Consider the following 13,371-nt stretch of genomic DNA (forward strand, 5'->3'; position numbering starts at 1 on the left):
CCACAAAAAAATACTGAGAAAAAAAAAAGAGAGAGCCTAGACTTGCCTATCGCGCCCTTGAACTTTGGTCTTTTTTTTCCCCTCGACACAGTTCTTCAAAAGACAAACACCAGCCAACATTTAGACATTACATGCAACAAACTGGGCCATCAAAAACACTGACACGGTTCCTGGCACCTGTGATTGACATGACACAAGTGCCTGCTGGATCACCAGCATGTTTACATTACTACTTAACAGAATCATCCTTATCAGACTGTAAAGGTCAACTGGAGGAGTTGTGTTGCACATGTCCCGCACATCACTCCCCACGGAAAGCATGTCCCATACTTATGTTTGGATACAAGAAAACAAATTAAAAAAAGACAATTGGCTCAATGTAAAATGGTTGTTTCTTTTGTCTAGTTACACCCAAAATGTGGTCTAAAATCATTTATCTGCTGATATATTTCCTATGAGATATATAAAAAAAAAAGTGGAATGAAGATGTGGAATATTAATCTATTCACAATTATATATCTAATATATTTTATAATCATATATATGTATGTGTATATATTTGTATATATCATTACAAATATATAATCATTTATCTGCTGATACAATGATTTATATTTCATGTGAGATGTAAAAAAGAAAGCGGAATGAAGTGTGTCTAATATGAATCATTATATTATTATCATTATCATTATTATATTCACAAATTAAATATATATCTAATGTATTTTATAATCAAATATATATTTTTCATGGCTATTTATATTGATATTGAAATTATTACAATTCAGAAGAATAATTCTTTGATGAAAAGAATCCTCTAAAATAATGTTATGTGATATGCTGAGCTTAGCATTGTATCCCAGCACACTGCCTTAGGGTCAAAGATCATCTTTGTGTCTTGATGCCTGTTTGTGGGTACAGCCCACTGATATCTAATACACCAGCAAATACACACACACACAAACACACACACATACACACGCATCACCTCTGTAAGCACAGAGAGAAGCTCCACGAACACCGACAGGCTGAACACTTACAGGTACATACATACATGCTCATATGCGTACAAATACAGACAGATGGGACGAGAGAGAGAGAGAGTGAGTGAGTGAGTGACAGTGAGAGAGAGAGAGAGTGTGTGTGTGAGTGAGTGAGAATGAGAGAGAGAGTGAGTATAGTGACTAGTTCATGTGTAGAGGTAGCTATAGGGTTAGTAGATAGACGGTCATAAAGATAAACACAAGAGACACAATGGGAGAGAAGAAAAACGAGGAGAGAGGTGGAACAGAGAGATGTAGAGGGAGGAGAGAGGGAGAACAGAGAGATATAGAGGGAGGAGAGAGGGGGAACAGAGAGAAGGAGAGGGAGGAGAGAGGGAGAACAGAGAGATATAGAGGGAGGAGAGAGGGGGAACAGAGAGAAGGAGAGGGAGGAGAAAGGGGGAACAGAGAGATGTAGAGGGAGGAGAGAAGGAGAACAGAGAGAAGGAGAGAGAGAGAAAAAGGTGAGAGCAGATGACGTGTGTGGAGGTCAGACAGACGCACCCCCCCACATGAGAGAGTCCAGCCTGTCCTGAGAGCCTGAGGAGGGACACGCGAGGCTGTGAGGATCCACACAGGCAGGCAGAGGAGGGACACAGCTGGGGGGGACAGTGGGTGGGTTGGTTGGTAGGTTCAGGTCCCATCCTTGAGGGTTAGTGGCCAAGGTGTGTGTGGAGGGGGTGCGCGGGGGGGCACCTCAGCTCCTGATGAGCGTCAGGAACTCGTCGCGTGTCTTGGGGTCCTCACGGAACACCCCCAGCATGGTGCTGGTGACCGTCTTACTGTTCATTTTCTGCACCCCCCTCATCACCATGCACATGTGCCTAAGGAAAGGGGGGAGGCGTTGGGGTTAAAGCACTAAAATACAGAAAGCTGCAGCCTCAATATGGTTTAATGTCAACTACAGATCTCTACAGACACTCTCACTCCAGCCATCATCACAGACTGAAGCCGAAATATAACTCTAACGAATGGCCATAGTCACCATACAACATAACTGTCTTGATGAAATCATTTTGACACATTTTTGACAACATGCAGACTTTTTCATTCAGACATTCAGAACTTTTGACTGAGTTTTTAGATACTGAGGCACCATCTAAATCTAACCAATCACTACTCCTTCATTAATGTTTTGGTTATTATTGCAAAACCCCTCCGTGACCAGAGTGACATCTTACGTTGCTTCAATGACCACTCCAACGCCAGCAGGCTGCAAGGCTTCAGTGATCGCCACGGCAATCTGTTTTGTTAGCCGCTCCTGAACTGCAAAGAGTGGAATACAAGATGATTACAGTCACACAGAGACAACATGGCTTCCTAAATAAACATAAACAAAGACCAGACAGAACGGGCAACTCTTTGTTTGCATTGAGTTGAAATGAAAATGAGAGCTGAGGTAAATACCTTGCAGTCTTCTGCTGTAAATCTCCACAATCCTGGGGGAAGAATAGACAAAGAGAGTGGAGAGGACTGTATTAGCTCACAGGACCCAAGTAGAAGGGATTTCGGCCCGCTAATTAGAGGAATTTAACATAACAAAAAAGAAAAGATGTCTTTGTGACAGCACTTATGGTTTGTCTTCTTTCTCTTTTCAAGATTCAGATTCTCAACACAAATCCTCAGTTTCAGTATTCATGTTTGGATTTAGAAGAGCATACTCTGGCTTAGTGTAACATTAGCGTTAGCAGGCTTTGTAGAAGTCAGTTATTGCCTGCTGTGTAAAGGTGATAAATGTATGACGCTGTGTGTAAAGTTTCACATAGCTGCCCTCTGACCCCCTACTCTTTTTAGGGGGCTACTGGAATACAGGAAATGGCCATGTTCATTTAAAACACATTTCTGAGATGGAGCGAATCTCACTTTACTTTGCAGGAAATAAAGGAAACCACACAACATGGTGTGAGTAAGTGGGCAAATACACTGAAAACAATGCAATGAATTATCAGAATTAAAATATTCAATAAGCAAACTTGAGTTATAACCTACTTTCCTATTAATTGCATTAAAAATACCATTTCATATCAGTAGTCAATTACAGACTGGAACACTAGCTAACAGAACTGGCTGTGTCTACGTTGCCGGCATGAAAGAGTAGCTGTATTATGCCTGTGAGTAAGTAAGTGAGTAAGTGTCATGGCTAGACTGCAGGTATAAATAACTGATAACCACTGATGGTTATATCTGATGGTTAAGCAAGTCCTTACACTGGGATATGGAGAAGCAGGGACTATAATGTTTATTTGTTTGTGTGTTTGGAAGACAACTTCAAAAATGTCCACTCTTGAACCCGTTTTCAAAAGTCTGTGTTTTCAGGCCCTGAAAATGCCATTGTCGTGTGGATGCAAGACCAAAACGCAACAAAACTCAGTTTTCGTGAGGACGGCCCCTGAGAGTGAAAGCATTAAGCAGCACGTGTGAAGGGGTAGTTGTTTATGTGTGTGTGTGTGTGTGTGTGTGTGTGTGTGTGTGTGTGTGTGTGTGTGTGTGTGTGTGTGTGTGTGTGTGTGTGTGTGTGTGTGTGTGTGTTAGTTAAGCATTAAGCTGCAGGTATTGGGGTCAGGTAGGATCAGGATCCTCACTGTCACTCTCCACTGGAAACTTGGGGTAATCTTCTTATAGGCATCTAGTCGTATACTAGCAAACTCACTCACTACTGCACACTAACTAGTGCACACTCACTAATGCACACTCACTGACATGCTATCTCACTCGCTAACCAAGGTATGCATTCACACATTCACACTCTCGTACACACAAAAGAGCACGCTCTCTCAGCCTATTCTGCATGTTGTACTCACCTGGCCAGTTTACTGAGCCCGAGCACCCTCTTGTTGGGCAGGTAGCCTATGTGTACCTGTGGAAAAACAGTAACAACTTTTAACAGTGACCAAGTCTGTTCATAAGCACATTCAGAAAACGTGAAGGTCTTAATCTTCACTGCTGGTCTCTGTGAGTGGCTTCCGGATGGCCCATTCGTGGGTTTACAAATCCTAAATCAATCACACGCCAAAGTCAGGTTCAAAAGGGTCAGTGAAAAGATTTGGTGCAAATGTCTGCCAGCAGTATGTCCTGATTTCGAAAGCAGCATGACTTCATACAGTGCTTCGTCAATGATCGAACAAAGTCCAGTAGGAGAGATTTGGTGTTTGCCAAAAGCATTTGGCAAAAGAGTCATGCAGCAACTATTCAGAGTGCTTCACCTTCACAGGTGCCTGTCTGTCTCTTCTACTGTCTGTACGTCCATCTATCTTTCTCTGTTCTACTGTGTCTGTCTATCTACCTATCTATCTATCTATCTATCTATCCTACTGTCTGTATATCTATCTGTCTGTCTGTCACTCTGTTCTACTGCCTGTATATCTATCTGTCTATCTATCTATCTATCTATCTATCTATCTCTCTATCTATCTCTCTATCTATCTATCTCTCTATCTATCTATCTATCTCTCTATCTATCTATCTATCTCTCTATCTATCAATCTATCTATCCTACTGTCTGCCTGTATATCTACCTGTCTGTCTGTCACTCTGTTCTACTGCCTGTATATCTATCTGTCTGTCTTCCTCTCCAATCTATTACCTGCCCGCCTGTCTGTCTGTGGGTTTCTGGTTCTTTCTGTCTGTCTCTCTCTCTGCCTGTATATTTTCCTCTGTCTGTTTTTCAGTCTCTGTCAATATGCTGTCTTTCTCTTTCTGTCCATCCATCCCTCTACTACTTCCTTTAGTCTTTTTTATCATTTAGCATGTCTGCCTTTCTGTCATTGCCAGTGTCCTGTCTCTCTGTCTCTGTCTCTGTCTCTCTACTTCTTTTTGTCTTTTTTATCGTTTAGCATGTCTGTCTCTGTCTGTCCATCCCTCCACCTCTGCTTTCCTGTTTGGCTGGCGGCTATAGCCCTCCACCACCACCACCACCACCTCCACCCCACCCTCCATCCTCTCCACACATCCTCCATCCTCTCCACACATGCGCTCTGTTCAAATGTCAGCAACAATTTGATGAAACAAACTGAGAGAAAGGGCAGCCGCAACACGCATGCAAGGATTTCTCCTTCTTCTCTCTCATCTCCTCCCCCTCTCATCCCCTGCCCCCTCTCTCCCCCCTTCTCTCTCGCTCTCTCTCTCCCTCTGTTCGGTCTCGATAATGCATTTCAAAGAGGCCATCGTTGAACTCTATTGGCCCTCATTCAGCTCTCTGAATCTCTCCTGACACTGAGGGAAAAAAAGACACAAACATGCTTGGACTTTTTCAATAACAGGTGAGAATGCAGCAGGAGGAGGAGGAGGGTGAACCAAAGTGTTCTTTTCTACTTATTTGCTACTGTGCCCAATAAGGGATGAGTGATGCCACCAGGCCTCCTCACACACCTGTGTGTGTGTGTGTGTGTGTGTGTGTGTGTGTGTGTGTGTGTGTGTGTGTGTGTGTGTGTGTGTGTGTGTGTGTGTGTGTGTGTGTGTGTGTGGGAGATGAGTCAGAGAGAGAACAAGAGAGAACAAAATGAGCAGGTTGTTTTGAACGTTATGGAGGGCAGGGTGTGTGTGTGTGTGTGGGGGGGGGGGTAAATGAATAGAAGGAAGGGATGAAATGGTTGAATGTGAGGTGGATAGATACAGACAATAAGTGTTGAAATGTAAAATATATATATTGAGGGGTATAAGCAATGAGATGTGAGATAGATATATATACAGCTGTAAGTGAGGAGTTGTGTGGTAAATGGATGTATAGAGCTGTAAGTGAGGAGTCGTGTGGTAAATATGGAGGGCGATAAGTGGGACAGTCACTGCTGACAGGCTATCAATGGGGGATGGGGGACGGAAACATTGTCCCTTCCGACAGCATCTGACAAACAAAATTACCGGAAAAATCTCCCTCACACTTACACACAAACACACACACACACACACACACACACACACACACACACACTGGCTTGATCAATGGCCTGCTCTGTCATCAACAGCCATTTGCACCATGACAGGAGTCCACTGCATGTCTCCTTTGTTTTAAATGGCAAACACCTGCGGGGAGCCTGTTGTTGAGTGTGTGGGGGGGGTAAATGTCAAACCTGAGAGGAAGAAACAGAGGGGTGTATTGTTTTCACATGAAGCACGTCAACATGGTTTGAGGTAAGCACGGCTCCAGGTTCCCTTCTTATAATAGTTTAATTAGAGAGAAGCTCAGCCACTGGGCCCTGGAGAATGACACCTTAAAGTGCTGAACTCAAGGAGGCTTTACCACCTGTTGACACCAGCCTAAACTCCTTTTCTCAGTAGAGAGGAGAGGGACAGAGGGAGAGGGAGAGGGAGAGAGAACAAGAGAGGCGACAGAGAGAGAGAGAGACTAAAGTCTTTATCAATTCCTCTCTAAAGAGATTACAAACTCCCACTGAGAATGATCACAGAGTAGCTCATGTCCACCTTTAAGTTGGATTAGTCACGAGTATCCAAGGGAGTTTGGGGAATTACATGACAGAGAGTTAGAGCTGCAACCTTGGACATTTTCAGCCCCACTGAAACTCTGAAACACCCTTCCCTGCCCATCTTGACCAACAGCCATATCACACTTTGTCAAATGTCCTTAAGCAATCGCACATGACAGGCAGAGGGGTTTGTGAAATATATACCACTGCTTAAGATGTTGATGACACCATGCAAAAAAAACATATCGGTGATATATTAATCCTATGGTTTGCAATGAGTGTACCTACACTTTCTTAACACAGTTGGCAGCAGTTAATATTGTTTCTGTTTCCAAATATAAACTATAAAACTTTCTTTTCCACTTGTGTCTTCGGCTGCTGAGGAAAAACGAATTTGTCGTTCAACCCACGCCACTGTGTAGTTAAATCCACCGACATTAGCAGGTGATTAGATCTAGAAATCTCAAATTCCATGCCCAGCACAAAGGAATTACACAAGGATAAACTGGTTAAGCTGGACAGATTTGTACAATAACAGTGGAACATGGAGCCGTGGCATATGGAATATGTTATATGTTCCCGTAAAGCATGTTACAATCATTTATTGAAACCTTGAAGGCCTTTATATATATATATATATATATATATATATATATATTACATGACAGAGAGTTAGGAGAGGAGAGTACTTAGGTGCTGTAGCACTCTCTCTCTCTCTCTCTCTCTCTATATATATATATATATATATATATATATATATATAGAGAGAGAGAGAGTGCATGTTACAATCATTTATTGAAACCTTGAAGGCCTTTATATATATATATATATATATATTACATGACAGAGAGTTAGGAGAGGCGAGTACTTAGGTGCTGTAGCTCTCTCTCTCTCTCTCTCTCTCTCTCTCTCTATATATATATATATATATATATATATATATATAGAGAGAGAGAGAGAGAGAGAGAGAGAGAGAGAGTGCTACAGCACCTAAGTACTCTCCTCTCCTAACTCTCTGTCATGTAATATATATATATATATATATATAAAGGCCTTCAAGGTTTCAATAAATGATTGTAACATGCACTCTCTCTCTCTCTCTCTCTCTCTCTATATATATATATATATATATAGAGAGAGAGAGAGAGAGAGAGAGTGCTACAGCACCTAAGTACTCTCCTCTCCTAACTCTCTGTCATGTAATATATATATATATATATATATAAAAAGGCCTTCAAGGTTTCAATAAATGATTGTAACATGCGAGAGAGAGAGAGAGAGAGAGAGAGAGATAGATAGATACAGTATATATATATATATCTTCCAAGTCCCCACCCTGCAAAATATCACTAATATAACAAGGAATCCTCCTCCATCCCTTCTACTCAGACAGCAGCAAATACACCTAAACCTACCCTCTTATTAGTCTTTGACCAGTTCCCATTCTAACACAGTATTGGCCGTCATCACATTTCATTGTATGTCCTTGCACTGGGTCCCCACATACAACTGTGTCTGTAAACCCCTGAGGGTGGACCTGTACCCAGACCTATAGCTCAGCCCCTGAGAAACCCCTAGGAGAGGTTTAGTTCTCTAATGCGGCCGCGTTCATCAGCTGCACGTGTCTTACCCTGCCAAAGATGGGCACCAGGTGGTGTTCACACATGGAGAACATGTCGATGTCCTTCACGATCACCATCTCATCATGGTCCTCGTCAAATATGGCATCGTTGAGCACGTCTGGAGGAGAAGGACGGCACAGACACACAAAGAGATGGGTGTGAAATGAGAAAAACAATATACCAGCCACAGAGTGAACTCAGCTCTGGTACAGGGCTGAATATACCTTCATATATATTAATAATATATAATAATAATAAAATAATAATAATCTATCGCGAAAGAAAACTAGCATGTAGGAGGTAGAGTATTAACCCTTTGTTTAGATATTACAATAAAGCCGTCAACAAGGAATGTTTGTTGTTGTTTTTTTTTACATATGAAGCTGAATAATGAGTTAGCTGTGTGCTACAGCACCTAAGTACTCTCCTTTGAGATTGCCTGGGTGATCACATGATGTGCTGGTCATCTTAATGATCTGACGTTCCTACTGCCCATCAGCCCATCAGGGGAAAAATACATCATCACACCTTTATACAGTCTTCCTGTTGTCCCTTATCGAGTTTCTGTGTATGTGTGTTTGTGTGTTGTGCGCGTAGATACATGTGTATGGTGTGTGTCTGTGAGTGTATGTGTGCATTTTTTTATGTGCGCATGTGATTGTGCTTGTGCTTGTGCTCGTGCGTGTGTGTCTGTCTGTCTGTGTATGAACTAGTGTGTATTCATATCTGTGTATATATGTGTGTTTCATTCATGCCACCCCTCCTTAGAGCTCATATCATTGTTCAAATAAACCCTGCTTTATCTCTCGCTGGGGATGCGCTCTCCTTTCTCTCTCTGGCGTTTTAATTTCCTGGCCGTCTGACGCACGGCCTGAGAGAAAGTTTGTGCAGAGACGTGGCGGCCCGACCGCCGGACCTGTTGCCTCTGGGTCCCTCAGGGCTTTGTGTTCACTTGTGGAGTGATGTCGTCAGTCGCCATTAGCGAGGTGAGATTACAATGACAACAACACACAAAAGACAGAGACACAAAAGGAGAAAAAAAAAGGCTTCAAAGGAGCAGCTGGAAACAATTCATCTCCATCAACTCTGCTACAGGTGAAAGGGTCCATCGTACAGCAGACATTTAGTGATTAACTCGAGAATGGTTTTCTATTTTAAATCATTCGTAATGTGGAGCCTCTTTCTAAGGGTCAGGCAAATGCAGATGTCTGTTCTGGTGTTGCCTGCAGGATGTCCATGGCACCATCTGATTAGTGTCAATTGTCTGTGGGATCTGTGGGCTCTGTGGAATGGATGCAGCCAGAGCCGGGTAAATGGAGTTAAACTGAGAACCAATAAGTCTAACCCAACCTGAGGGCAACAGCTGCTCGGGCAGTCATCTCCATGCTGGCCTTCAATAAACATCTCCCCCACCCCACCCCACCATACACACACACACACACACCTGCACACACACACACACACACACACACACACACAAACACCACACACACCCATTGCTGCTCACATGACTTGACACCGACTGAAAGAACAGGAAATCAAATCAGCATTTCCTCAAGTCATCTCTCCGCCTCAATACCCACATCACACACACACCCAATTACAACCACCCCATGCAGACACACACAAACACATAGACTCACACTCAATTACACACACCCTATACTAAAACACACATACACTTGATTACACATGTGAAACACACAATTATCAGACACACACACACACACACACAGTGACACAGTTACAGACATACCACACACAGAGCAAACACAGACATAAGACAACAGAGGTGGGTTGTCATGGAAACCCTTGGAAATTGTCAGGATGTCAGAGAGTAGGTCGGCACGCGCTGGTGGGGTTGGGAGGTGGGTGGTGTCAGGAAAGGGGGATGCATCTTCAGACTCAACTCAGTAAGAGCCAATGATGAACAACAATGGCTCAATCCCAACAGCAGCTGGCTGCATCTAGCCATAGATAGGATCTCCTAACTTACTGCAGCTTGACTGTCTTGAGTGACTGCTGCTAGATGAATAAATGTGAATGTAAATACAGGAACAGTCGGATCTGTGCCCCATCAAGACCAGCCCTGGTCCAGATACAGAGTGCTCAGCCTCTATGTGGCAACCAGTCCAGCCCAGTAAGCCTTGATGTGTTTATGGCTCAAATGTTCAAAACAGAAGTGCTTTGCCGCACTCATTTAGAACGGAAAAATGCATTAAATGTCCTCTCAGTGGTCTACAACTGAATTTGGAACCATCCACAGGGCAAACTCACAAGTCCAGGACTGTTATTCACACTGCTACATTTAACCCATCCATTTGAAAACCACACCACCAGCAATCATTTACAAAAATTAAGAAACTAATAGCATCAGTGGTCAACTGGGATTACACAACTGCCAGTAATTTTCCACTTAGTGGGAAAAATCAGCACAATAAGGATTCTGAGGAAAAGCCTCTTGGGTGGAATAAAAACCCTGGGGAGGGGGAAAAAACACCATAAGAGAGTCTAACAGGCAAGGGTTCTGCTTCCGTCACACTGACTTCCTGTTCACCCACCACGCTCCCGACCCCCCGGCTCTCAACCGTGAGTCACCACGACGTCTTCGCGGCAGTGTGTACCAGCACAGACAGAAATGGGTTAAAAATAAAGCTTTTTGAAAAATCAATCCTGATTACACAATTTCACATGTACATTTCCACTTTTGGCAGATGTTTTCACCTAAATCAATCGCTCTGACATCAATCAGATGGGTGAGCGTTAACCCAAAAACATTGTTTATGTGATGAAACAAGAAAATATGATATTGGTGAACGCAAGTTTGTTTGGGCATTTTGCAGTAATGATCGACTGACAGTCCCAGAGATTTCACTCGTCTCATCAGCATGTGTTCTCAATGGGAATCAAACCCACTACCTTGGTGTTCCTTGCACCTTTGTCTACCAGTGGAGAGACCCAGCAGCACTTCAAACACATTTTTTAATTCAAAGTAAGAAAAACCCAGAGCTGTAGCAAACTTCATTGATATCAAATCATAGATATATATTTTAAAATAATGCAATAGTGATGTGACATTTAAATTTAAAATTCACACAAAAGTTGCAGCAAACATCCAGAACCTGAAGTACAAAGTCCAGGCATGCTTTGAGGGGGTGGTGATCATGTAAGCCAATGGAATGGAGGGGGAGAGCTATGCAGAATCCCCTCACTTTAGTGCGCACCCTGTAGTACAACATCCCTCTTGACCATATTTCATCTGTTTTGCCACTGCCTACAGTGGGGTTGCTGCGCCGTCCGAAAATGCGCCTGGGCGTAACCGAGGCCAAAGAGCATTGGTTGCGCTCTGGTGCATTACTCAGCATTATTTCAGACATGTGCCCCCATTCCAGAAACGAGTGTTTTTTTGCAGGAGGAGGAGGAAAAGCAGCCCTAACACATTCCTTCTGCATCCTTTAACAGCCTTTCTGGGCTTCTCAAACCAGGCCCAGATGTGGACAGTTGGAGAGGGGAGAGAGGGAGGCACGCGAGTGAGGAAGAGAGAGAGAGAGAGAAAAAAAAAGAAAGAGAGAGGGGCAGTTCCCCGGTTCCACCACTAACACCACGGCTCACAGATGGACCGGGGCAGAACTAACATCACTGGAGTGAACCCCCACTGGGGACGGCTCTCCATCAGTCGTCACCCGCTGGCATACCTGTAGAACGCGTCTTACCACAGACCTGATATGAGCAATGTGGTTGCCACTGGGATGGGCATGTTAGTTGAGATAGCTAGAGGGTGAATGCAAAGTGCCATAAGTATTACAGATCTGGGGGGAACAGATCATGTTCTGAAGCAGGATTACAAATGTATTATTCAAATGTTTTGATGATCAAAGTTGAAATAAAGGGAAATAAAAGAGAGAACACATAAGCGTTATCTTGACAACATGCACTATACAGAAATACCACTTATATGTGAGGTTACTGTGACGCTTCCTGTAGTTCTACAGTGAAGTGTTAAGTACAAAATCCAACTCATTCCACTTTCATTGTGCTTATACGGATTCTTAGTGTATCACACTTTAATGAAAGGGAGAAAAAAAACATCAATTTTAAGAATGTTTCTATTCCTAAGGATTAGAACAGTGTCTAAATTGTAAGTAGCCTAAAATGTTTAATTGCATAATTTCTTCCTTACCAATAATTTTCTCCTGGTAGCCTTTAGTGAAGAACTGCATGGCTGTCGCGGCTCTCCACGGAGTTTTGAGAAGTCCTTGCCTTTGAGGGTCTTCTCCGAGTCCCCTGAGAATGGCAGTATAGGCGGCGGCGATACTTGGCAAGCTCATCTCATTGTCCTCCAGACTCCGGGTGCGTTCTTCCCTCCAGCTCTCGGTGGCACTGGATGACTGGCCACTCGTTTCCCCGGACCCCGCCAGAGGTAACCCGGTGCGGTTCGTGATTTTCGCCGTCCCGTCAAAATGTCCATTTACTGAACTATCACCTGCAGACGCTGCTTGCTTCTCGTTTTGTTGGTGTTGCTTCTGCTTAGATCGGTCCATCGTTTTTACTTCACAGCTACCTGTCACGACTTACTTCAATGTTGTCTTCAAATATATTGTCTGGAGCAGCTTTTCTTTCTGAGGCAGCCACCTGCTGGATTTCCACCGCTGTCAGAACAGTCTGTGTCAAACTCAAGCATCGCTCCCCCCTCTGGCTTTATAAACACTGACTAATCCTTAAGAGGCGCTATTGGTCGCCCAGGCACAATACGTCACGTATTGTGATCGACATGTAAGCGGATGAGGGTTGCCGCTGCAACTAGTAATTCAGTTGATTGATGCTCGCAGCATTCAATGTCGTGGGCAATGACGCGGCCACAGTTTTATCAGCGTTCTAGGATGAGATACCTCGCCACCATGACCACATTATTTATCTCTTGTAAAACAACCCCTCTAATACAGGGTGCTCATCACAGTGGAGAGATATGCCAATTGGTCACCATTTGTGGGACACTAATAACTAAGGTCACCAGTTGCCATTTAGCAGTGTGCTTTAACCACCAATTTAACAGAGGTTATGGCAGATCTGCCATACTCTTAAGGCTTTTCCAACCTTGGGAGAAATGAACAGATGTTTTCAACTTCTGCAGAGGTCTCAGATTACAGTAGGTGTACCAAGTTGATGTGGAGACCCATTGCATACTCCTCATGTCCACTAGGCCAGGTATTGACCCCTGGGCAAAGTGGTCTTTGATAAGCAGCAGGAAATAATTTACCCTCCTCTCCGGCCCTGCATAGAGACACT

At 43.5% G+C, this 13,371-nt stretch overlaps 1 protein-coding gene across 1 annotated transcript; it reads right to left on the bottom strand.

Annotated features, from left to right (window-relative positions):
• Positions 1–1,408: 1,408 nt before the first annotated feature.
• Positions 1,409–12,776, bottom strand: gch1 (GTP cyclohydrolase 1). The gene is made up of 6 exons (XM_012824050.3): positions 12,266–12,776; positions 8,094–8,203; positions 3,845–3,900; positions 2,451–2,482; positions 2,225–2,309; positions 1,409–1,867 (listed from the first exon to the last, which is right to left on the bottom strand). Exons 1-6 carry the CDS (start codon positions 12,624–12,626, stop codon positions 1,741–1,743), a joined length of 771 nt encoding a protein of 256 aa, XP_012679504.1. The 5' UTR covers positions 12,627–12,776; the 3' UTR covers positions 1,409–1,740.
• Positions 12,777–13,371: the final 595 nt, after the last annotated feature.

Source organism: Clupea harengus, chromosome 14 (genome assembly GCF_900700415.2).
Source record: "Clupea harengus chromosome 14, Ch_v2.0.2, whole genome shotgun sequence".
Taxonomy (NCBI): Eukaryota; Metazoa; Chordata; class Actinopteri; order Clupeiformes; family Clupeidae; genus Clupea; species Clupea harengus.

Coding starts and splice junctions, on each gene's coding strand:
- gch1 (XM_012824050.3), bottom strand. CDS start 12,626: ATGGACCGATCTAAGCAGAAGCAACACCAACAAAACGAGAAGCAAGCA. Junction 3,901..8,093: donor TGGTGCCCATCTTTGGCAGG/GTAAGACACGTG, acceptor GTTTTTCCACAG/GTACACATAGGCTACCTGCC. Junction 1,868..2,224: donor GGAGTGGTCATTGAAGCAAC/GTAAGATGTCAC, acceptor CCCTTTCCTTAG/GCACATGTGCATGGTGATGA.